A 26,200-nucleotide genomic window follows, 5' to 3' on the forward strand; every position below is an offset into this window, starting at 1 on the left:
CTCGCCCAAGGTTCCGTTCACGTGGTCTCCAGCTGCTGACCGGGCGTTCCGGGACCTCAAACATCGCTTCACCACAGCTCCCATTCTGGTTGATCCTGACCCATCTCGTCAGCTGGTGGTGGAGGCTGATGCTTCAGATGTCGGAGTGGGGGCTGTCCTGTCCCAGCATTCTGCCCTTGACCTCAAGCTACATCCCTGCACCTTCTTCTCCCATCGTCCTCTCCCCAAACTACCCTCTGCCAAAGAGACAATCTTGGTGTTCTCTGGCAAATGCCAAACGTTCTGCACGGTGTTGGGCTGTAAGCACAACCCCCACCTGTGGACGTCGGGCCCTCATACCACCCTCATGGAGTCTGTTTCTGACCGTTTGAGCAGACACATGCACATTTGTGGCCTGCTGGAGGTCATTTTGCAGGGCTCTGGCAGTGCTCCTCCTGCTCCTCCTTGCACAAAGGCGGAGGTAGCGGTCCTGCTGCTGGGTTGTTGCCTTCCTATGGCCTCCTCCACGTCTCCTGATGTACTGACCTGTCTCCTGGTAGCGCCTCCATGCTCTGGACACTACGCTGACAGACACAGCAAACCTTCTTGCCACAGCTCGCATTGATGTCCCATCTTGGATGAGCTGCACTACCTGAGCCACTTGTGTGGGTTGTAGACTCTGTCTCATGCTACCACTAGAGTGAAAGCACCTCCAGCATTCAAAAGTGACCAAAACATCAGCCAGGAAGCATAGGAACTGAGAAGTGGTCTATGGTCCCCACCTGCAGAACCACGCCTTTATTGGGGGTGTCTTGCTAATTGCCTATAATTTCCACCTGTTGTCTAGCATGTGAAATTTATTGTCAATCAGTTTGATTTCACAGAAGTGTGATTGACTTGGAGTTACATTGTGTTGTTTAAGTGTTGCCTTTATTTTTTGAGCAGTGCATTAGAGCTACAAGTGTTCTTCCTGCCTATGAAATAAGACATTTTTATTGCCAATTTTCAGTCTTTAATTACATTTTATTATCACCCCAAGAAATAATTTTCATATTGATATGTAGCCACATGTGGTTCCACATAATATTGTTGCCAGAACTATGTATCTACATGGTAGTTATATAGGTATATTATATAGGCAGGTACATTGCAACCACAGTGTAGGTACACATTGTTATTTATGGTAGGTCTACAACTGTTACCTCCTTAACACTTTTTACAAACAGACATTTGCTCAAATTGACTGTTAAAACCATAGAGATATGCAATACTGTAATTACACTACCTACCTATATATAGTACATACACAGTTGAAATGGCATGTTATTGGAAGTGGAAAACCTTTGATTGAATTGAGCTTCCCTGTTGATTGTCAAGCATGACATTTATTTCCAAAAACCTCATGGAGTCAAATCCTCTACTTAAAAACCCGAGATATCTCAAATTGTGATACCATGACTCCTTATGAAAGGCACTCTGTGTTGAAATGACCTAACTGTTTGTTGCAGATCGTTGACTGGAAATGCTGTGCAGGATCAAAAGGCACTCTGTCACACATACAGACATGTTAAGCAACAATTCCCCTGCCTATACGACCAAACAACACTGCCAATGATTTCCTGAAAAGTATCATTTTTGCGTCCAAAAGCGTTATTGCTTTATTCCCAATGGGCAGAGGTTGCCGAGCAACTCTCCGATGGGGGTTGACGTGATCATACATTTCCATTCGTTAAGGATGCCATTAGATTACAACACATTGCAAACGGTTCCATCACTGTCCTCGCACTACAATTGTAACCCAATAAATCACACTTCACCAATAAGCTTGACTGTTTTAGGCACCTTTGTCTCTCTTCTAATCTCAGTTAACCCAGAACTAAAATCTCACGTAATTTGGTCAGAAACTCGAAGTTCGTCCAAGAGATTATCTCTCTTCAAGAAAACTGAAACAGATATGTCTCTTTTCAAAGACAATTGGTATTTATAGTGACATCACATTGCATTACTGTACATTTCTTTTTAACTACATAAGTGAAAAGCTCTCCAAACAAACAAAATCAGTGATCTTTAAAGGGGATACGATGTGATTGTGAACCTCACTTGGCAACTATGGTAAAAGATAAAAAAGGGCAAGTGTGATTTCAAACACTGTGCATTTCTCTACAGGAAAACACATCTTGACTAGACTATGGTTGAGATTTCACAAAGATTTCAATGTAATGAGAACTCCTACTACTCTGCAATGAATAAGAAGGACCTGTGTTCAATTTAAGTCACGTTATGCTCTTACAATGTTATCGTTAGCCAGTGAAGCATAAAATAACTATTTTGTGGCCTGGCTATTTCACCCTCCTGCTCCTACAGTATGTGCTCTGTGTGTGTGTGTTGGTTTTCACTGCAATTATCCAATGGTTCCTTCTCTAAGAAAGGAATACACACTTTGAGCTAAAACTTAACAATTTCACCCAGTCCAGTGCTCAACCAGCAGATTAGACAATATACATTCAATCACAATTTATACAGCCATCAATTTGAATGAAAGCTGGCCAAAACAGGACAAGGACCAGGAATGGGAAACCCATGCATTGAGTATGTGGATATCTCTATTAGATCCAAGCAGTACAGAGAGTGTTAGGCCTTGTGAGGGTCTGGCAGGGAGTAAGAGGGCTGAGTAGTTTTGCATTTTATCCACTAATGGATAATATGAGATATGGGGACAGGTAAACTGATCTAAGATCAGTGCCTAAGAGCAATTTATAACTGGAACTTAGAAGGCATAGGGTCCCACGATGATGGTGAGCCGGAGCAGAGAGCTGGAGCGGTAGTTGAGGGCATTGTTGTGGGTGACCATCTCCAGGTCGACCACGTGCTCCCGCGGTCCGGTCAGCGGCTTGGTCATCACCAGCATGGCACTGACGTTACTGGAGCGCTGGTAGGTTAAAGGGATTATTTAGGTTAGCATGTTCTGAGGATGCTAACAAGGGTTCTATCACAACCATTATTTTACACTTGTTGGATAAAAACAAGCAATTGTCAATAAACATTCCTAAAATGTTGATAGAACAAAATACGCTAGACTAGGGTGGATCATTTTTTTGTCTGTGAAATAGATAAATAGCAAATGGCAGTGTAAACACTTTTTTGCACATTTGTCACAGTAAACTTGCAGTCGCACGGTGCTATGTTGTATGGTCCTTCTACTACAACTTGGGGGAAAAAATGCAGTTTATTAGGCTACAGATGAAATAAGTAATGATACATTTTACAGAGTGGTGAAAGTTCACAGTGAACTTGATGCTCCTTTCCAATAAATATTGAGGGTCTTAATTTGTATGCTGGTGACATGATTATCGGTGCTTGGCTGCCAATTGACAAATAAAACTGATCTTGCGCTTATCCATAATCTCATCATGTATCCTCTGCACTATGTACAGCTGTTGGCTGGAACAAAGCACATTTGCTGTTTATTGCAGACTTTTTGTGCCAAAACTATCGACAAAGTTAAAAGTGGGATGGAAACTTATTGAACAGTTTTTTTTTCTGTAAATTAAGTACCTTTTTATGTGCACTATGTCATTACGCACAGCTCTTTAGTCGCAAGAAGTCAGTTTGATGGAAACACACCACTGCTGGTAAAATTTGTATAATTTTTGGTGCAAATATTAGAATATTTGCATCGAACCTACTTTTTATTTGCTTCAAACTACTTTTTAGATATCCAATAATAAATGATGTATGTGGGAAATATGTGTGAGCTATCCATTTAAGGGTAAGGGATCGCAATGAGGGGAAGTCAAAAGAAGATTTAATTAAAGGGACTGTCTCACACGATATTCCCTAAATAGCAAAGGGCAACCAGAACATCTGAAACCACCCCCTACCTCAAATAAGTGTTTAAATAACACAGTAGATGAGAGATCATTCAATTACGCTACCACTTAGGTAGAAAAGCAAGTGACAAATGCTGACACCATCTGACATGATGGTAATGTTAATGCCTGGTGAGTGACTGAAACATCTCTGGGCTCACCCTGAGGAAGAACTCCCCTCCCTCGTTGCCAGACTTGACCCTGAAGGTGTTGTGCATGTTAGGGTAGACGCTCGTGGCCTGGATCTGGAAGATGTCGGCTGGGACGGAGCGCTCCGACGAGATGCTCATGTACTTGTAGACGATGGACGGCGGCAGGCCTCTGCACACTGTGGGCGACTGGCAGCTGCAACGCCTACAGACATGCAGAGACAGAGAGAACCATTGGATGTGGTCATGTTAGCAGATACTTTTATACATATGGCCTATGTGGTTTTTAGCTATGTGGTCATTTTAGCAGACACTTTATCAATCTCGTCCTTGTGGCTTTGTCTACAGTATGTGTTTTTTTTTAGCTAGCACTTTTATTGATGTGGTTTTGTGTAAATGGTCATTTTAGCACTTTAACATATTGTTTTAGCTATGAGGTCATTTTAGCTGACACTTTTATCCATGTGGTCCATGCTGTCTGTAACTCCCCACCAATGTGTGTAACTTATGTTGTAGCCTAGATACTGACTGAAAAGCAGGGGGAAAAACACTTACACTGCCTGGCTGCCTCCTGCATATATTTGCAATTATGTAATCTTAACCTTAACCTAAATTAGTTTATACGTCATGTCGATCATATCCTCCTAATTTTTGAGAATGGTTTGATCCCTCGGAGGTATGGGCCAAGTGAGAATAAAAGGCTGAGTAAGGGAGCAGGGGAGGAGCAGCAAGTGCGTAAAGTTTTTTTGGCGTGAAGTAACACGTAAGGTTGTTTAGTGCACGGGGAAAGGAATCCTCAAAGTCAAATCAAATGTTATTTGTCACATGCTTCATAAACAACAGGTGTAGCGTAACAGTGAAATGATTACTTCCCAACAATGCAGAGAGAAAGGAAATAGAGAAATAATAGAAAAGTAATAACACAAGTTAATAAAAGTAATAATAAACACACAATGACTTGGCTATATACACAGGTACCAGTACCGAGTCAATGTGCTGGGGTACGAGGTAACTGAGTTAGATATGTACATATAACTAGGAATAATGTGACAAGGCAACGGGATAAATAATAAACATTAGTAGCAGTGTACAGGGCCTTCAGAAAGTATTCATACCCATTGACTTATTCCACAGTTCGTTGTTTTACAGCCTGAATTCAAAATGGATTAAATATTTTTTTCTCTCTCACCCATCTACACCCAAATACCCCATAATGACAAAGTGAAAACATGTTTTTAGAAATGTTTGCAAATTTATTGAAAATGAAATACAGAAATATCTCATTTACACAAGTATTCACACCCCCGAGTCAATACTTTGTAAAAGCACCTTTGGCGGCAACTGAGTTAGGAAGCACGCCTGTATCTTTGTAGTGACTGGGTGTACTGATACACCATCCAAAGTGTAATTAATAACTTCACCATGCTCAAAGGGATATTAAATGTCTGCATTTTAATTTAAATTTAATCCATCTACCAATAGGAAAACCTCCCTGGTCTTTGTGGTTGAATCTATGTTTGAAATTCACTGCCCGACTGAGGGACCTTATACAGACAGTTGTATATGTGGGATACAAAGATGAGGTACTCATTCAAAAATCATGTTAAACACTATTATTGCATACAGAGTGAGTCCATGCAACTTACTACGTGACTTGCACATTTTTACTCCTGAACATACAGTATTTAAGCTTGCCATAACAAAGGCATTGAATAGTTTTATTTGTAATTAATTTGCAAAAATCTGGAAAAACAATTCCACTTTGACATTATGGTGTATTGTGTGTAAGCCATTGATCCAAAAGTCTCAATTTAAATCAATTTTAAATTCAGGTTCTAACACAACAAAATGTGGAAAAAGTCAAGGGGTGTGAATACTTTCTGATGGCACTGTATGTGATGAGTCAAAAAAGTTAGTGCAAAAAGGGTCAATGCAGATAGGCCCTAGAAATGGGACTTCCTCTGACACCGCCTGGTATAGAGGTCCAGGATGGCATGGAGCTTGGCCCCAGTGATGTACTGGGCTGTACGCATTACCCTCTGTAGCGCCATGCGGTCAGATGCCAAGAAGTTGCTATACCAAGCAGTGATGCAGCTAGAACATCCAAAGTTGTGCTATAAATTCACAGACAACACAAAGATTCCTTGATGTCCTTCCAGATTCCCTCTGTCTACCCAAGGACGCCAGAGGACAAAAATCAGTTAACCACCTAACTGAGGAACTCAATTTAACCTTGCGCAATACCCTAGATGCAGTTGCACCCCTAAAAACTAAAAACATTTCTCATAAGAAACTAGCTTCCTGGTACACAGAAAATACCCGAGCTCTGAAGCAAGCTTCCAGAAAATTGGAACGGAAATGGCGCCACACCAAACTGGAAGTCTTCCGACTAGCTTGGAAAGACAGTACCGTGCAGTACCGAAGAGCCCTTACTGCTGCTCGATCATCCTATTTTTCTAACTTAATTGAGGAAAATAAGAACAATCCGAAATTCCTTTTTGATACTGTCGCAAAGCTAACTAAAAAGCAGCATTCCCCAAGAGAGGATGGCTTTCACTTTAGCAGTGATAAATTCATGAACTTCTTTGAGGAAAAGATTATGATTATTAGAAAGCAAATTACGGACTCCTCTTTAAATCTGCATATTCCTTCAAAGCTCAGTTGTCCTGAGTCTGCACAACTCTGCCAGGACCTAGGATCAAGAGAGACGCTCAGGTGTTTTAGTACTATATCTCTTGACACAATGATGAAAATAATCATGGCCTCTAAACCTTCAAGCTGCATACTGGACCCTATTCCAACTAAACTACTGAAAGAGCTGCTTCCTGTGCTTGGCCCTCCTATGTTGAACATAATAAACGGCTCTCTATCCACCGGATGTGTACCAAACTCACTAAAAGTGGCAGTAATAAAGCCTCTCTTGAAAAAGCCAAACCTTGACCCAGAAAATATAAAAAAAACTATCGGCCTATATCGAATCTTCCATTCCTCTCAAAATTTTTGGAAAAGGCTGTTGCGCAGCAACTCACTGACTTCCTGAAGACAAACAATGTATACAAAATTCTTCAGTCTGGTTTTAGACCCCATCATAGCACTGAGACTGCACTTGTGAAGGTGGTAAATGACATTTTAATGGCATCGAACCGAGGCTCTGCATCTGTCCTCGTGCTCCTAGACCTTAGTGCTGCTTTTGATACCATCGATCACCACATTCTTTTGGAGAGATTGGAAACCCAAATTGGTCTACACAGACAAGTTCTGGCCTGGTTTAGATCTTATCTGTCGGAAAGATATCAGTTTGTCTCTGTGAATGGTTTGTCCTCTGACAAATCAACTGTAAATGTCGGTGTTCCTCAAGGTTCCGTTTTAGGACCACTATTGTTTTCACTATATATTTTACCTCTTGGGGATGTCATTCGAAAACATAATGTTAACTTTCACTGCTATGCGGATGACACACAGCTGTACATTTCAATGAAACATGGTGAAGCCCCAAAATTGCCCTTGCTAGAAGCATGTGTTCCAGACATAAGGAAGTGGATGGCTGCAAACTTTCTACTTTTAAACTCGGACAAAACAGAGATGCTTGGTTCTAGGTCCCAAGAAACAAAGAGGTCTTCTGTTGAATCTGACAATTCATCTTAATGGTTGTACAGTCGTCTCAAATAAAACTGTGAAGGACCTCGGCGTTACTCTGGACCCTGATCTCTCTTTTGAAGAACATATCAAGACCATTTCAAGGACAGCTTTTTTCCATCTACGTAACATTGCAAAAATCAGAAACTTTCTGTCCAAAAATGATGCAGAAAAATAAATCCATGCTTTTGTCACTTATAGGTTAGACTACTGCAATGCTCTACTTTCCGGCTACCCGGATAAAGCACTAAATAAACTTCAGTTAGTGCTAAATACGGCTGCTAGAATCCTGACTAGAACCAAAAAATTGTGCTAGCCTCCCTACACTGGCTTCCTGTCAAAGCAAGGGCTGATTTCAAGGTTTTACTGCTAACCTACAAAGCATTACATGGGCTTGCTCCTACCTATCTCTCTGATTTGGTCCTGCCGTACATACCTACACGTACGCTACGGTCACATGACGCAGGCCTCCTAATTGTCCCTAGAATTTCTAAGCAAACAGCTGGAGGCAGGGCTTTCTCCTATAGAGCTCCATTTAAATGGAACGGTCTGCCTACCCATGTCAGAGACGCAAACTTGGTCTCAACCTTTAAGTCTTTACTGAAGACTTATCTCTTCAGTGGGTCATATGATTGAGTGTAGTCTGGCCCAGGAGTGGGAGGGTGAACGGAAAGGCTCTGGAGCAACGAACCGCCCTTGCTGTCTCTGCCTGGCCGGTTCCCCTCTTTCCACTGGGATTCTCTGCCTCTAACCCTATTACAGGGGCTGAGTCACTGGCTTACTGGGGCTCTCTCATGCCGTCCCTGGAAGGGGTGCGTCACCTGAGTGGGTTGATTCATTGATGTGGTCATCCTGTCTGGGTTGGCGCCCCCCCTTGGGTTGTGCCATGGCGGAGATCTTTGTGGGCTATACTCAGCCTTGTCTCAGGATGGTAAGTTGGTGGTTGAAGATATCCCTCTAGTGGTGTGGGGGCTGTGCTTTGGCAAAGTGGGTGGGGTTATATCCTTCCTGTTTGGCCCTGTCCGGGGGTGTCCTCGGATGGGGCCACAGGGTCTCCTGACCCCTCCTGTCTCAGCCTCCAGTATTTATGCTGCAGTAGTTTATGTGTCGGGGGCTAGGGTCAGTTTGTTATATCTGGAGTACTTCTCCTGTCCTATTCGGTGTCCTGTGTGAATTTAAGTGTGCTTTCTCTAATTCTCTCTTTCTTTCTCTCTCTCTCTCGGAGGACCTGAGCCCTAGGACCATGCCCCAGGACTACCTGACATGATGACTCCTTGCTGTCCCCAGTCCACCTGGCCGTGCTGCTGCTCCAGTTTCAACTGTTCTGCCTTATTATTATTCGACCATGCTGGTTATTTATGAACATTTGAACATCTTGGCCATGTTCTGTTATAATCTCCACCCGGCACAGCCAGAAGAGGACTGGCCACCCCACATGTGCTCTCTCTCTAATTCTCTCTTTCTCTCTTTCTTTCTCTCTCTCGGAGGACCTGAGTCCTAGGACCATACCCCAGGACTACCTGACATGATGACTCCTTGCTGTCCCCAGTCCACCTGGCCGTGCTGCTGCTCCAGTTTCAACTGTTCTGCCTTATTATTATTCGACCATGCTGGTCATTTATGAACATTTGAACATCTTGGCCATGTTCTGTTATAATCTCCACCCGGCACAGAGGACTGGCCACCCCACATAGCCTGGTTCCTCTCTATGTTTCTTCCTAGGTTTTGGCCTTTCTAGGGAGTTTTTCCTAGCCACCTTGCTTCTACACCTGCATTGCTTGCTGTTTGGGGTTTTAGGCTGGGTTTCTGTACAGCACTTTGAGATATCAGCTGATGTACGAAGGGCTATATAAATAAATTTGCTAGTCAAGATGCTCTCAATGGTGCAGCTGTAGAACATTGAGGATCTGAGGGCCTATGCCAAAATCTTTTCAGCCTCCTGAGGAAGAAGAGGCATTGTTGTGCCCTCTTCAACACTGTTGGTGTGTGTGGATCCTTAGTGATGTGGACACCGAGGAACTTGAAGCTCTTGACACGCTCAACAACAGCCTCGTCGATGTGAATGGAGGCATGCTCAGCCATTTGTTTCCACGATCAGTTCCTATGTCTTGCAGACATTGAGGTTGTTGTCCTGACACCGCACTGCCAGGTCTTTGACCTCCTCCCTATAGGCTCTCATTGTCGGTGATCAGGCCTACCCATAGCCGAGGGAAGTAGGGGTGCTGAGGGTGCTGCAGCACCCCCTGATAAATCACAAATAAAAAAATAAATACTCATAAAAAATGAATAATAATAATCAAATTAGTGCACTAGGCCTTTATTACTCCTGTATGAGCGTAGAAAAATACTTGTCAGCAGAGCAGAGAAAAATACCCCCCTCCGTTGACAGCATCCCCAGCCCAAAACATCATCCTGTCAGCAAATAAAGGTCATGCAGCCACTCTATGTGGTCATTTAAGGGTCCATACTATGTATACTATGTAACCAACTGGATTTGAACCTGGGTCTCCTTCACCCCACTGTGTTAGCCCGCAAAGACTTCAGGTCCCAGTCAAGGTTACTCATCATGTGATTATCATCATGCATTTCACCGGACCATATACTCACCCCTCTCCTGTCTTCACATAGGGCTCATGGCAAGGGTTCCTGGGGTAGCAGCGGAAACCGCCAAAGTAGTTCCAACACATCTCGTCCTCGCGGCAGTTGTTTCCTGTTTCACACTCATCTATGTCTGTTAATGGAGAGAAAATGTAGTCAATGGTAATTTCAATAAGAAAATAGCTTAAAATAGATTGAGCTTAGTGCAACTGTCTTGAGGTCTTTGTAAACAAGCAATGCGTAGCTTAAAACTAAATGTGAAACTATAATTTCTATCTCATGTACTGTTTGTTAATCAAGTCAATACTGACTTTATACCAAGATACAAGTAAAAATCTAGGCCTAAAGCCAATGAGTTATCATTGGGGATTCAGGTAAACAGGTATTGAGATTCATTATTATGACGTACGACTTGCTGCTGGTGTAAGAGAGGGCTAGATATTATACTAGTTGAAACAGGCCTATTTACCTTGGCACATTCGGTTGCCTTGGAGCTGGTATCCCTCGGGACAGGCACAGACATATCCTCCAGGCTGATTCACGCACTGCCACTGGCACATGTAACTCGAGAAGGCGCATTCGTCGATATCTACGAATATATAAATATTACGAAGTCAACCCTTAAAGAGGGCTGACAGAAACTTCTCAGGAAAGAAAATATTAGGTGTGAGTGGGGGGATTGTGAAATTGTATCAGTATACATTAAGGTACTGATAAATATACACAGAGATTACCAAACATTAGGAACACCTTCCTAATATTGACTTGCAGTACCTTGGCAGGAGGCTTGGTTAGAGGCTAGCTCATAACCCTGCTCACACTGGCAGATGAAGGAGCCCATGATGTTGTAGCACTGGTGCTGACAGGGGTTGCTCCCCTCACACTCGTTCACATCTGCAAGACAAGGAGGGACTAATAAATTAAAAGAAAAATTGCAGAAAGGCAGAGCGGAAGTGGAAAAAGTCAAAATTTCAGGTCCATTATGATATTCTAAGAGAACAACTTGACACATACTGTATAACAAGGAAATTAGAAATGCTAGACGGGCTCATTTTTTTTAACTTCTAACACTAATAACCAGAATAATTTGAGATTGCTCTTCTCGACCATTGATGGCTGATAAATCCTACCCCCGCAAACTTATTTGAACTTTTCTCCACATCTAAATGTGATGAGAGATAAGATAAAAAATATTAGGCTTGGTATCAGCCAAGCAAGACCTGATGAGAAGTTTGATGATATGTGCCTACCATGCAAAGGCACTATGGATTTATTCTCCTTGGTTGACACAGACATGCTCAGGAAAGTTGTCACGCCTACTCCCGCTCTCCCGCGTCGGCGCTCAATGTCGCCGGTCTACTAACCACTGGTCCTGGCAACCCACATTACGCACACCTGCTCCCGATCATTATGCACACCTGGACTTCATCAGTACCTTGATTGTCTAGCCCTTATATAGCCCTCAGAAGCCTCAGTCTTCAGGCTGTATTGGTTTTGTCACGTCTGCTCCCGCTCTTCCCTCCCTCTGGCGCTTGAGGGCGCCAGATTGCCTTGCATCACGCACTCCTGCCATCCATCACGCACACCTGCCTTCCCTCGTCACACGCATCAGCGTTATTGGACCCACCTGGACTCATTTTTCACCTGTTTATTTCCTCCCCTATATTTGTCAGTTCCCCAGCTCTGTTCTCCGTGGCTGCATTGATTGTTTATGTCTTTGTTTTCTGTATGCTGACGCTGTTCCTGTCTCGTTTTATGTCCGTTATTTATTAAATGTTACTCCCCGTACCTGCTTCGTCTCTCCAGCGTCAACTCATGTAACAGGTTTTAGTTTTTCATTCCCATTCTTATTTTGTATATCTTCATGGTCTTCGTTCTTAAACTAACCAAATGCACTTGCTTCCTGACTCCCTGCATATATGCTACAGAATAGTGCCTCAACAAATGGAAACAGCAGAAAATCCAGACATCTACAGAGAGTCGGCGAACAGGGACACCTAATCCACCAACCCCACAACCAACTGGCGCAATTGGGTACGGCTCAACATCATCCGAGGGGCATCACCTCCAACTAGTGAAGGACCCTCTACCACGAGCTGTCCCAGTGAGCCAGTCCCCAGCCCATCCAGCAGTCCACCCAGGTCAGAGATGCCCGATTGTCCCGCCTGTACAAATATGAAGGAACTTTGTCTAAATGCCGTGGCTTCCTACTCCAGTGCTCCTTTATTTCGCCCATTAGACAGTACCACTGAGAGGTCCAAGGTTGCCACAGTCATTTCCTTGTTGACTGGACGGGCGCTGGAGTGGGCTACGGCCGTCTGGGAGAGAGGTGAGGGGTTCCTATGAAAGGTTCCTATGAAAGGTTCATGGCTCTGTTCAGGGCGGTCTTCGGTCATCCAACGGAGGGCAGAGAGGGAGGTGAGCGCCTACTCCAACTCTGGCAGAGTGCCCAGACTGCTGCGGAGTACGCCCTCACCTTCCGGACTGTGGCAGCCTCCAGCGGATGGAATGAGCCAGTACTCTGCACCTTATTCATAAGAGGACTGTGCGTAGAGTTTCAGAAGGAGCTGGCGTGTCGATACGACAACCTCTCCTTGGATACGGTCATCCTGATGGCCATCCGTCTGGATAACCTTCTTCGGAAGAGTCAAAACCGCCATCGCCTCCTACCTTCCTTATTTGGCCATCCTGAGACAGAGCCTGAACCCATGGATGTAGGGTCCACACATCTCCACGCAGAGTTTGGGGTATGTCCCTATTGTGGTCAGGAGGGGCACCAGCTTCGGTGGATCCCAACCAGGGGTCCACAAGGGCAGAGGGACAGTACCGTGATCATCCATCTCCTGGGGTAGGCGTGAGTATTCCATCGTCATCACTTTCCACCAAACCTGTTCTGGTTTCAATTTCACTGGCTGGCTGTCCCTCATTTTGTCTTTACAGCTCTAGTGGACTCCGGTGCCATGGGGAATATCATTGCAGACAACACTACAGTGGTAGGCTTGATTACCAACAACGACGAGACGGCCTACAGGGAGGAGGCGAGGGCCCTCGGAGTGTGGTGTCAGGAAAATAACCTCACACCCACATGTCAACAAAACAAGAGATGATCGTGGACTTCAGGAAACAGCAGAGGGAGCAGCCCCCTATCCACATCGATGGGACGGTAAGTGGAGAGGGTGGAAAGTTTTAAGTTCCTCAGCGTACACATCACGGACAAACTGAAATGGTCCACCCACACAGACAGCGGGGTGAAGAAGGCGCAGCAGCGCCTCTTCAACCTCAGGAGGCTGATGAAATTTGGCTTGTCACAAAACACTCAAACTTTTACAGATGCACAATCGAGAGCACCCTGTCGGGCTGTATCACCGCCTGGTACGGCAACTGCTCTGCCCATAACCGTAAGGCTCTCCAGAAGGTAGTGAGGTCTGCACAACGCATCACCGGGGGCAAACTACCTGCCCTTCAGGACACCTACACCGCCTTCACAAGAAGGCCAAAAAGATCATCAAGGACAACAACCCCCCGAGCCACTGCCTGTTCACCCCGCTATCATCCAGAAGGTGAGGTCAGTACAGGTGCAACAAAGCGTGGACCAAGAGACTGAAAAACAGCTTCTATCTCAAGGCCATCAGACTGTTAAACAGCCATCACTAACATTGAGTGGCAGCTGCCAACATACTGACTCAACTCTAGCCACTTTAATAATGGAAAAATGTATGTAATAAATGTATCACTAACCACTTTAAACAATGCCACTTTATATAATGTCTACATAACCTACATTACTGACCTCATACTGTACTCTATACCATCTACTGCATCTTGCCTATGCTGTTCGGCCATCACTCATTCATATATTTTTATGTACATATTCTTATTCATTCCTTTACACTTGTGTGTATAAGGTAGTTGTTGTGAAATTGTTAGGTTAGATCACTTGTTAGATATTACTGTATGGTCAGAACTAGAAGCACAAGCTACACTCGCATTAACATCTGCTAACCATGTGTATGTGACAAATAACATTTGATTTGATTTGACAAGGCCCTCGCCTCCTCCCTGAACATCACCTCTCCTCTCCTTTTCCGGTTCAAGCACTGTATAGTCAACCACTGGGAACTGGGACAATCAGACACATCACATCACAGCACCACTCATCATCACCATGGGACCCCTGCACCGAGAAATCCTTCCCTTTCTCATCATCGAGGCACCAGTACACAAAGTCATCCTCGGCCTCTCGTGGCTCCAACGTCACGACCCCACCATCTCCTGTTCGAGGTTGGAGATCAACGCCTGGGCACCCAGATGTCGGAAGACCTGCTTTCCTTTACCCTGTGATTCCATGTTGGTTGATAGTCCTGTGGTTGCCCTCCAGGCCAACATCCCGGAGGTAACCAGGATCTCTGGGAGGTTATCTCCAAGACCTGTGCTACCTCTCTCCCTATTCGTAGCCCCTGGGACTGTGCCATTGACCTGCTAGCAGACTCTGTGCACTGTCTACCCACTGTCGGTGGTTGAAACCAAGGCTATTGGAGGAGTACATCCAGGAGGCTCTCTACAGGGTTTCATCCACCCATCCACTTCCCAGCGACGGCAGGCTTCTTCTTCGTGGCCAAGAAAAGAGGGAGGTCTAGGTCTGTGCATCGACTACAGAGGTCTCAATTCCATCACCACCAAGTACCTCTACCCTCTCCTGTTGGTGCCGGCTGCCACCGAACAGCTCCACGGGGCCCTGTTTTTTACTAATCTGGACCTGCAGCGTGCCTACAATCTGATCCACATCCGGGAGGGGGATGAATGGAAAATGGTCTTCAGCACAATGTCTGGGCACTATGAGTACTTGGTTGATGGTTTATGGATTAGCCAATGCTCCGTCGGTGTTCTAGGCATTCGTGAACAAGGTGTTCGGGGACATGCTTGGGCGTCAGGTGGTCGTGTATATTGACGACATCCTGATCTACTCGGCCAACTTGGAAGATCACACCGCCCACGTCCGGGTAGTCCTGGGACGCATCCTGTAGAACAACCTGTACGTCAAAGCGGAGAAGTACCAGTTCCATCAAGCCGCTGTCTCCTTTGGATACCGGATCAGCCCGCAAGGAGTGGTTATGGATGAAAGGAAGGTCGGGCAGAAAGGTCAGGGCCAGTCCCAACCAACATAAAGGGCCAACGTTTTTTGGGGTTTCCCAACTTCTACTGACGCTTGATTAAGAACTTCAGCGCCATCGCCTCTCCTCTCACCTCTCTCCTCAAGGGTGACCCCCGCAAGTTGGTGTGGAGTCCTGCAGCCGATGAGGCCTTCCACCGACCGAAGGGGGGTTTCACCTTGGCCCCGTTGCTGAAACACCGAGATCCTATGCTGCCCTTTGTGGTGGAGGTGGACATCTCAGAAGTGGGTGTGGAGGCTGTCCTGTCACAACGCCAAGGTAACCCAAAAATTTTGTATACATGTGCATACTACTCTAAAAAACAGTCTCCAAGAACACATTTCTCATCCTCACCGACCATTGGAACCTGGAGTATATATGGACAGTGAGGCAGCTGAACCCGCACCAAGTAAGGTGGGCCCTTTTCTTCACTAGATTCAATTTCACCCTGTGAACCCTCCCAGGTTCAAAAAACATCAAAACCGATGCCCTGATGCACATATCACTCCGCCCACCCGAATCGTTGTCCTCGTGCTTTGGGATGTAGATGTGGACATCTGCCAGGCTCTGGAGAGGGAACCCGCGCCTGCTAGCTGCCCTCCGGAGCACAGCTACATTCCCAAAGAGGTAAGGGATTGGCTGTTGACCTGGGCGTACACATCCCTTGCCGCTGGACACCCAGGTATCACCCGCACCATTTAATCCATCTCCGCCAAGTACTGGTGGCCAACCTTGGCGCACCACATCGTCCGCTACGTCAACACCTGCTCCGTATGTGCCCAAACCAAATCTCCCCGGCACGCTCCAGCAGGGAAACCCTTTCCGTGCCTCAGCAGCCTTGGTCTCATCTGTCCATTGATGTAATCACTGATCTCTCCTCTTCTGGGGAGATCAGCACAGCCAGAAGAGGACTGGCCAACCCTCAGAGCCTGGTTCCTCTCTAGGTTCCTTCCTAGCTTCTGGCCTTTCTAGGGAGTTTTTCCTAGCCACCGTGCTTCTACTTATGCATTGCTTGCTGTTTGGGGTTTTAGGCTGGGTTTCTGTACAGCACTTTTTGACATTGGCTGATGTAAAAAGGGCTTTATAAATAGTTGGAGGTGTTAGACGTGTGGGAGAGAACACCGAGTCTGTTCAGAAAGCTCAAAGGCTCAACGCACTGTTCCTCTCATACTGATCAACCACACACACACACACACACACACACACACACACACACACACACACACACACACACACACACACTTCCAGTTAACAAAGCCCGGCTGACCCTGCTTTTGGCTGGTGGGATTGGGAGGTGAATAGCTCTAATGATCAAAGCTGGCCTCCACTCAGCATATATGAGGGGAAAAAGTGACGATACTGTCACCCTGCAACCTTTTTTCCTTAGAAATTAAGACCAGTGACAAGTTGACATGCTGACAGAGGTGAACCAATCCTGAAATCAAACTTGAGTTTGATGTAGCATAAGTGTAATTAACACACTGTGCCAGAAATACGAGTGCAAAGAACATGACACCTTAAAATATAGTACTTCTTGCCAGAATTGGATAAAACAACGTTGAAATAAAACCGCACTACAGAGTGCATGCACATATTGTCCCCCACCCGCCCCCAGAACATTTCATACAAAAAGCTTGGTTTACAAAGATCCCTGTGTCTTTGCAAGAATGCTGTGCCAAGCACCCCTATATATTCTCATTCCGTCAAGGTGTCAGGTTCAAAATGCTTCATCGCAAGGGGACTACTGAGGGAAGCCCCCCCCCCCCCCACCCCCCCACCACTTCAAATATGTAAACATCCAGGATGAGAAACTACTGTTTTGAGAAGGGCAACAGCTCTTCCTTTGAAATGACGAAAAAGAGTAAACAAGGGAACTAAGCTTCTGAAAGAAAAGAATATGCCGCAGACCAAATCAAATGCTAAAGACTAAAGCCCATAAGTAAGCACATGCAGTGATGTTGTGACTACTTTTTTGGTGGACCTATCTGTCCATGTCTGAGGTGGATGAGATGTGGGATGGCTCTAGTCAGTGTCTGCTGGTTGTCTCCTCTTTGGCGCTTCAATAATGAGTTTCTATTCAACCTTACAGTCAATGTAATGATTGAACAGTAGAATACTCAGGCTCTGTTCCAATACTTTAGAAATATGTCCTTCCTTCCTTGGGGAGAAATTACAAATCACTAATCTGACCAGGTTGGATTGGTGAAAGCAATAGGGTGGAAACCTTGCCTTCACATGATATTTTCAGTTACAAATCAGTGATTACAGTTCCTAAGGGTTTACCTAGTCCACTTCTAACACAAATGGGGCACAGACCTCTCCAGGCTTTTGAGCTGTGCAGGACGGAAATGAAGATGAAGACGAGCTAACTTGTCAAAAATAAACTTGCATGTAACATTGTCACAATTGAGTTAGGAATATTGTTACCTAAAGCAATCTTACTGGAAGCAGCCACTCATTTTTAGGAACTAATTTTAAGTTTGTCTCCACAGATCAAATGCTGAGGTCAATTCAAAAGTGTTTATTTATGCCCACATTTCCTGGAAAAGGAATCCCTAGGCTGTGTTCAGTAGGCACGTAGTGGGAAAAAACATTCGGAAACAGAGTGAAATGGAGAGGTACTATCTGAACTTACCCAATAAGAAATACTTGTTTTCGTTTTCTATTGCAAAACGTTTTTGCTACTGTATGTCCTCATGCACACAGCCCTGCTTTCTTCAGCAGTGCAACATAATAATAGCACGGCTAATTCCCTCCCTATGCCTTCCTCTTGGCCCTAACCCTTCAATGTTTGCCTATCTGGAAGGTGGAAGCATTTTGATGAAGCTATACCACTACACTGCTCAAACCTTTCCAGATCTGTAAACATTAAAGAATTAAGGCTGGAGTTAAATCCCGCCCTGTGAACTTTTATTAATGGTCTTATTAGCATTAGTTACCAGACTCGCAGGCAGCATGTGGCAAATGTTTACCAGTTGTAAGAACAAGACACTGCAATAACCTTTCTTGGTAACAGTGTATGTTTTGACTGTGATGACAAACTGGAAAAGTATCAATGCAAATGGTTAAAAACCATTTTCTTTGGAGATGTTGCATCGTTTTGATTTTGTATCTGACACTGTACAGTACATACCACTAATCTGTCTGCCTTAAGTTTGTGAATAACTCCAACTTAAGGACAGTCCCTCTGATGAAAGAAACAATATGATTAAATGAGAAAAAAATATGTTTCAGGAATGTGTTGTTGGCGACCATCTCCTTCCTTCCCTGAGCTCGGCTTGGCTGTCGCCCCATGTTGATTCAATGGTTTATGTAACAGCAATTGTTTCCCTCTACTGCCAGGATTTGGCATGTTGCAACTTAACTAAAATCTTGCACCGTTTGCCAACAGGAGATTGGAGGACGCACCCACACGCATGTACACACACACACACCCACACACACATGCATGCACACGCATGCACACGCACACAGAGACAAATGAGGACATTCTTTAATGACGGCTGCAAATCCATCATCCAAAGAAAGAGAGCAGGGGTAAATGGAAGTTAAGTGGTTCCCCACTTTACAGATCAAACACAATGCATCTTCATAACCTGCAGACAGCACATAAACTGTTCATATACGGTGTTATTGGCTTAACAAAATAGGACTACATGTAGTGTAAGATCTTCGGTGCCAGTAAGGAATTTCACTAGAACTGTTTTCATACAAAGTGCTCTAAACTTGAAAAGGGACTGCAATCAATTTGAATGAATTCCAATTGGAATGAATCCTGAATTGACTGAATGACAATATGTGATGGCTATCTTTTGCCTCAATATCTGTTCATAAACTAGCATCGGTAGTACTCCAGAGGGAAATCTGCCTGCTGGGATTGCTCATTCAAATTGGGGCTCCTGCAATGCTGAGTACTGTAGCCTTAGTACTGAGTTTGTATAACTGCACTACAGTCCACTTATAAGAATCAACCTCTCGTCAAAAACTGTTTGGCAGATCCATTCCTATATACTTCAAATTACATTCGTCAGGGAGTGATGGAATCTTTGTATGTAGGATTAAAATGATGCTGGACACTTCCATATCGAATCAGGGTATTTGTATTTTACTATAGCGTGCCCTAATCCTAATAAACACGCCCAAGTTAAGTTGCGTGGGCTTACTCTTACCACGGCAGTAGTTGAGCTCGTCCACCACAAACCCCGCGGCACACTGCATGGTGCCCTGGCTTTGGAAGGGGCTCTGGATGACCCGTCGGACAGGCAGAGCAGGGGCGGGTGCCAGAGGACGCTGTTCCTCCACCAGAGGGGCCACGGTGGGCTCGTCGTCACCATTACTGACGATGATCTGGGCATTCTGGGGCAGGCAGAAGTAGCCTCCAAAATGGTTGATGCACCTCATGCCGCCCTTGCAGGCGTCGGGCACCGTGGTACACTCGTTGATGTCTGAAAAAGGGAGGACTGCATTCAGAGACAGACCTGGGTTCATATAGTAAGCCACGGCTTATTTTCTTTCAACTACTTAAGCTGCGCTTGATTGAGCTTGCCTGGCGCAATGACACCAGTGGAATAGCCCCAAAAGTGCTAATCCCACCCACCTGTCACTCCAGGTTGGAAAAAAACAAATAGTATTTGAACACAGGTCTGGTCGGAGTGTAACACCACCAAGTCAGCATGAGTGTACCAGGAAAACCCCCACCTCCACCATCAAAATGCTTGGTATACACATACTGTATGGTATGTGTACAGTACGGTGTCTGCTAGAACTGATCGTATCTCTTCTATAGTGCTATTCAATTAATCTACTAATCAATCTATTCATTAAGTCAGAAACGTACAAGGACATTTGACAAAGTGTTGATAAGCACCTCTTACCTTTGCATTCTTGTCGTTCCATGTCAAATGTATAGCCATCTGTGCACTGCGAATAGAAATAAGGGAGGATAAGTATCTGGTCCTCAATTGATTGGTTTGTTGATTGATTGAGGGATTGATTGATTAATCGATTGATTAATTGATCTACAAAATACGTATCACATATCTCTGAAGCTTTACAGTCTACATCTCATTAAATATGTAGTCTTATGCTCCTTTGTTATGCCACTTTGAGCCTATATATGAGGAAATCAGGCAGACAGCAATTAAGGAGTCAGCCTGAAGAACACCTGTGTCTCCCTAATTCACCCCAAAACAATGTGTTTAGTCTGTCGCCATCCAGGGTGGAATGTCTGCTCTCCTCGCTTGCTCTCTTCTGAGTCATGGGACTTGCCACTGTGTGTGCACGGGCATGTGTTGTCTCCAGTCTCCATGAGTCCAGACTCATGTTATTACCTCCCTAATTCATCAGCTCCAACAACAACAACTTCAACTACAGTCATTTGTCGAGAAGGAGACATCCTCCACTGGAGACATGCCAATGCTATCCCACCCCATCAGTGTCCATTCCAAGCCCTCTGTTAATTATCATTAACGTTCACTTGGTACATGAGTCAGGGTAGGGGTCAACTCACATTTCAATCCAGGAAGTGAATTAACATTTTACTTCATGAAATGCAAATTGTCCATTTGCTTACAATGACGATTTTCATTTCTTGAATTAAAAAATGTAATTGACCCCATCCTTGACTTGAATGAAATACCACTTTGAAAAACGTATATTGTCCTTCAGTACTGGCTCTTGCTTGTGCTGCCAATTACAAAAATAAATTTGTGGCTAATTTGCTGCAAATTAAGTATTGTGCGACATAATTTTGCAAATGTTGGCCACTGGTGGTGAATCTGCAGCAAACCTTAGGCAACAATAATATTTATTGGCACTAGTGGCAAACAGTTCGCCAGAGTTTTTTTCTGACAAACAATTCTCTCAAGATTCTATTTTAATCTGTGGCAAACTTGTGGCAACAATATTTATTAGTGGCAAACCAGAAGTAGTTCCAAGACCAGTAAGCATTGATGACCAGTTGGTGGGAGAAGACAAATCTATTGGAAATGCAAACCAAGTGATCTACCTACCGAAGTTGTACAGTGAGTGTCTAATTTATTAATTAAACATCCTAATAAACTTAAATCATGTTAGCTAATTGATGCCTGTTTAGCAGTTTTATGGGATAGAGTGAAACACATGTTGTTGCAAACTGTCAGTGCCACAGACTGGCTAGTCCTCAGCTAGTGGCTAGCGCTTAGCTAGATAGCTATCATATTTTTACACAATTAATGTGCTAGCTAGCTAGCTAACTAATGATTTGCCTAAACACATTTTTAGGTAAAGACTTGCTGTCTTGTAATAACAAATGTCAATATGCTAGCGTCACTGTTCGGTACCATGTTAGCTAGCACAACAGCTAAGTTAAAGTAGCAACAAGCAATATGAGCTGACTTGACCAGCTCAATATGAACTGACTTGATCAGAGCAAAACTTAACTTTTGAAGATGGATCCCCTGCCCATACCCGTCCTGTCGGAAGAGGATGCATCAACACCCTGGAAATATGTTTGCGGTGTCACATGTGCTCCCTGTCCGGCCTCTAGATCACCAGGCTGCTCGTTATGGCGCACACCTGTCACCATCGTTATTTGGATTATGACACTCACCTGGACTCCATCACCTCCTTGATTACCTCCCCTATATATGTCACTCCCTTTGATTCCTTCCCCAGGTGTCATTGTTCCTGTTTCAGTTTCATGACTGTGCTTTGTATTATGTTTTGTTTATTGAGTAACTCACTCACTCCCTGAACTTGCTTCCCGACTCTCAGCGCACATCGTTACAGAATGACGCCTCACCAAAGTGAAGCGTCAGGTATTGATACGTTTTTTTGGAGGTGATGTCGGATCCGGGTGTCAGAACTGGAACTACCTGGGAGGCCTTAGCCGGTTTGTCAGATTCCCATGCCTCGGGTGGGTTCGACGGGTTCCCCCGCCTCAAAGGGCTCGATGGCTTCCCCCGCCTCAACGCGCTCGACGGCTTCCCGTGCCTCAGCGGGCCCGACGGGCTCCCGTGCCTCGGCGGGCCCGACGGGCTCCCGTGCCTCGGCGGGCTCGACGGGCTCCCGTGCCTCGGCGGGCTCGACGGGCTCCCGTGCCTCGGCGGGCTCGACGGGCTCCCGTGCCTCGGCGGGCTCGACGGGCTCCCGTGCCTCGGCGGGCTCGACGGGCTCCCGTGCCTCGGCGGGCTCGACGGGCTCCCGTGCCTCGGCGGGCTCGACGGGCTCCCGTGCCTCGGCGGGCTCGACGGGCTCCCGTGCCTCAGCGGGCTCGACGGGCTCCCGTGCCTCAGCGGGCTCGACGGGCTCCCGTGCCTCAGCGGGCTCGACGGGCTCCCGTGCCTCGACCGAGGCAACCGAGGAGGTCTCAGCTGGCTCATCAGGCTCCCCCGCCTCAGCCGGTTCATCAGGTTTCTGCGCCTCAGCGGAGGCGACCAGTCCTCTCCTAATCCCCGGGATCATCCCTGTACTTGGAGTCCTGCGGCTGAAGCTGAACGTGCCGGGGAGGGAGTACTGTCACGTATGCTCTCTCTCTGGGCCTCTAGGTTGCCAAGCTCCCGCGCCTCAGCTGGATCGACAGGTTCCAGCACCTTCGCAGTGGTGACTGGTTCGCTCCTGATCCCCGGGATCATCATCTTGGTCCCCGGGATCATCATCTTGGTCGGAGTCCTGCGTTCTTGAGCCGTGCGTCGGAGTACTGTCACATGTGCTCCCTCTCCGCACACCTGTCACCATCGTTACGCTCATTATGACACTCACCTGGACTCAATCACCTCCTTGATTACCTGCCCTATATATGTCACACCCTTTGGTTCCTTCCCCAGGTGTCATTGTTCCTGTTTCAGTATCATGTCTGTGCGTTGTTCATGTTTCTTGTTTTGTATTATGTTTTGTTTATTGATTAAATGACTCACTCCCTGAACTTGCTTCCCGACTCTCAGCGCACATGTGGTGCATTCACTCATAACACTTTTCTGTGATAAATGAGTGTAATGTAATCTTCAAGCTTGATAAGGTAAGCAAATTCATACATGTAGTATTCTCATAAATGTAGCCTGCTATACATTTAATCTTTGCAAAAATCTGCTCTTTAAACTGCTAGCTCATCTTGATCATGTGTTGTTCCTTCTCTTTCTAGAAGCAAACAGTTACCAAGCAGAAACACAGATTGATTAGTTTGAATCAGTTGTGTTGTCGCTTGGCTGGAGAAATATCTCATATACTGTGGCTCTCTAGGAACAGTTGGCCACACATTTAGATTTAATGGTCCTGAGTCCCAGTTTATGCTAGTCCCAGTTTTTTTTGTATAGCATTTGCACAAGGTAGAATCATTGTTTTCTTGTTGAAAATATATAGCATGCCAGTTTCAGTAAGAAGCATAGCAAGATCAAGGCAAATTTAACAGCTGACCCCAGTAATTGTTTTCAGTATCTTAATGTTTGTGTTTTCTGATTGTGTCAGTGCATGCAGTCATTAAGCATTGTACGAAGAACAAAGTTCACTCAAAGGTAATAGTTCTGAACTGGGTTTGATTTTTATTTAATAAAAAAAAAAATTGGTTTATTTTTCTTTTAACTTTTAACATTTCTTATCAGTTATCACTTCATGAACATTTGTTAGTTAAACATCCTAAGGTTAAAATCCCCATAGTGTTCACATTTCTCTCATGGGCTAGGGTCAGTTTGTTATATCTGGAGTACTTCTCCTGTCCTATTCGGTGTCCTGTGTGAATTTAAGTGTGCTCTCTCTAATTCTCTCTTTCTCTCTCTCGGAGGACCTGAGCCCTAGGACCATGGCCCAGGACTACCTGACATGATGACTCCTTGCTGTCCCCAGTCCACCTGGCCGTGCTGCTGCTCCAGTTTCAACTGTTCTGCCTTATTATTATTGGACCATGCTGGTCCTTTATGAACATTTGAACATCTTGGCCATGTTCTGTTATAATCTCTACCCGGCACAGCCAGAAGAGGACTGGTTGCTCTCTACGTTTCTTCCTAGGTTTTGGCCTTTCTAGGGAGTTTTTCCTAGCCACCGTGCTTCTACACCTGCATTGCTTGCTGTTTGGGGTTTTAGGCTGGGTTTCTGTACAGCACTTTGAGATATCAGCTGATGTACGAAGGGCTATATAAATACATTTGATTTGATGTAGGAAATATTCGGTCTTTGCTCATTTTTCCTTAGCATGCTGATAATCATTTCAAGTTGTATTGGATTTATTTTTGTATCTGTTATTAATACATTTAATATATGTAGTTTAGTATATTTAGTACATTAAGTATGTTTAAATGAACTTGCTGCTCACAGAGAAGCTAAACTAAAAGTTGTGTGATTTGTTTTATGTAGATAAGACATTTAATCAGTGTTGAGGAAGCTACTCTGAAAATATAGTTTTCCAAGCTACCAATTACTTCACACTGGAAGACATTCAACTACCTTCAACAAACATAGTTTACTTAACTATATCTGAGAATTAGACGTTCATCCATGTTGTTCAAATGTCAAATTTCGAAGTTGTTGCAAACGTCACATTTGGATGTTTTTAAGGTTAAGTTTAGGCATTAACTCTGAAATCTTAAGGTTAGGCATTAACTCTGAATGTTTAAGGAAAAAGGTAAAGTTTTGGTTAGGCTTAAAACAAAAATCTCAAAAACAACTTTCTATCATTGGATTTGAACTTGCAACCTTTGGGTATCAGAGGCAGATGCTTACACCCACATCTGCCATCCCTGTCCACAATGCCCTTGCACAGCATTTCCCAAACTCGGTCCCCAGGTGCACATTTTGGCTTTTGCCCTAACACTACACAGCTGATTAAAATGATCAAAGCTTGTTCATTAGATCCTTTTTTGATTAGGCTGTGTAGTGCTAGGCCAAAAAACAAAACGTGCACCCCTTGGAGTCCTTGGAGGACAAAGTTTGGGAACTTCTTGTCGCACGTGGTGGGGGTGAGCAGGTCAGCTGTTTGTTCACCCACACACGCTCGCAATTACCAATAACCCATCCACAACCGCCCGACTATAAGTGATAAAGTGAAAATCTGGAGGCCCGGAACCGACCCTAACCCGTAACATAGAAATGTTTTTGCTGTAGGCCACAGCCAGAGACGGTAGAAATATTTTTTTGACAGGAGGTGCATGCTTTTTTTTGTATGATTAAGATATGTTTCTGCTTATAATTTCCAACATTTTTGTAGGCTATTTGTTAGTCAACATATCTATAGATACATACAGCATCTCTTCTGTCATTATGTGACTAAATAAACCCTTGCTCGCCAGAAGAATGCCATATATCTATAGAATGAATGCTTCAATCTAGTTGACATTGGTTAAGTTCTCTGTCATCTATGCTTCTTTAATGGAGCAAACATGTTAAGGGACCGGTGAAAAAATGCAATAACCCCCCCCAAATAAAATTGAAAATATTTTCTGTGTAAAATGTCCAAATTTCATCAGTTTGAACGGTTGCAAGGAAAGGAAAGAGAAAGCTGTGAAAACGACCCAACATATTTCTGCTAAGATTTCAGTTCGGCTTGGATGCATATTTTATGTGGTTGAAATACTATTAGCTTTAAGGATGCTGATAAAGATAGCATCTCTACAGACAGTATCTTTTTTTCACATTTAATTTATTTTTATTTTTTATAGGTGTTTTTTGTAACACCCCATTTTTGTCCCAAATTTCGTGGTATCCAATTGGTAGAAGTTACAGTCTTGTCTCATCGTTGCAACACCCGTACGGACTCAGGAGAGGCGAAGGTCGAGAACCATGCGTCTCCAAAACACAACCCAACCAAGCTGCACTGCTTCTTGACACATTGTCCATCCAACCCGGAAGCAAG

At 44.7% G+C, this 26,200-nt stretch overlaps 1 protein-coding gene across 1 annotated transcript in view; it reads right to left on the reverse strand.

Moving 5' to 3' along the window:
* Window positions 1-887: 887 nt before the first annotated feature.
* LOC139364543 (EGF-containing fibulin-like extracellular matrix protein 1) overlaps window positions 888-26,200 on the reverse strand; it is a 32,287-nt gene continuing 6,974 nt past the window's right edge. The window contains exons 3-9 of the mRNA XM_071101352.1: window positions 20,256-20,301; window positions 19,551-19,826; window positions 11,006-11,125; window positions 10,701-10,820; window positions 10,241-10,364; window positions 4,010-4,202; window positions 888-2,908 (exon numbers count right to left, since the gene is read on the reverse strand). Coding sequence (XP_070957453.1) covers window positions 2,747-2,908; window positions 4,010-4,202; window positions 10,241-10,364; window positions 10,701-10,820; window positions 11,006-11,125; window positions 19,551-19,826; window positions 20,256-20,301 — 1,041 coding nt within the window. The 3' untranslated portion in view covers window positions 888-2,746. The remainder of the gene's footprint in view (window positions 2,909-4,009; window positions 4,203-10,240; window positions 10,365-10,700; window positions 10,821-11,005; window positions 11,126-19,550; window positions 19,827-20,255; window positions 20,302-26,200) is intronic.

The sequence above is a fragment of the Oncorhynchus clarkii genome, chromosome 13, assembly GCF_045791955.1.
Source record: "Oncorhynchus clarkii lewisi isolate Uvic-CL-2024 chromosome 13, UVic_Ocla_1.0, whole genome shotgun sequence".
Classification (NCBI taxonomy): domain Eukaryota; kingdom Metazoa; phylum Chordata; class Actinopteri; order Salmoniformes; family Salmonidae; genus Oncorhynchus; species Oncorhynchus clarkii.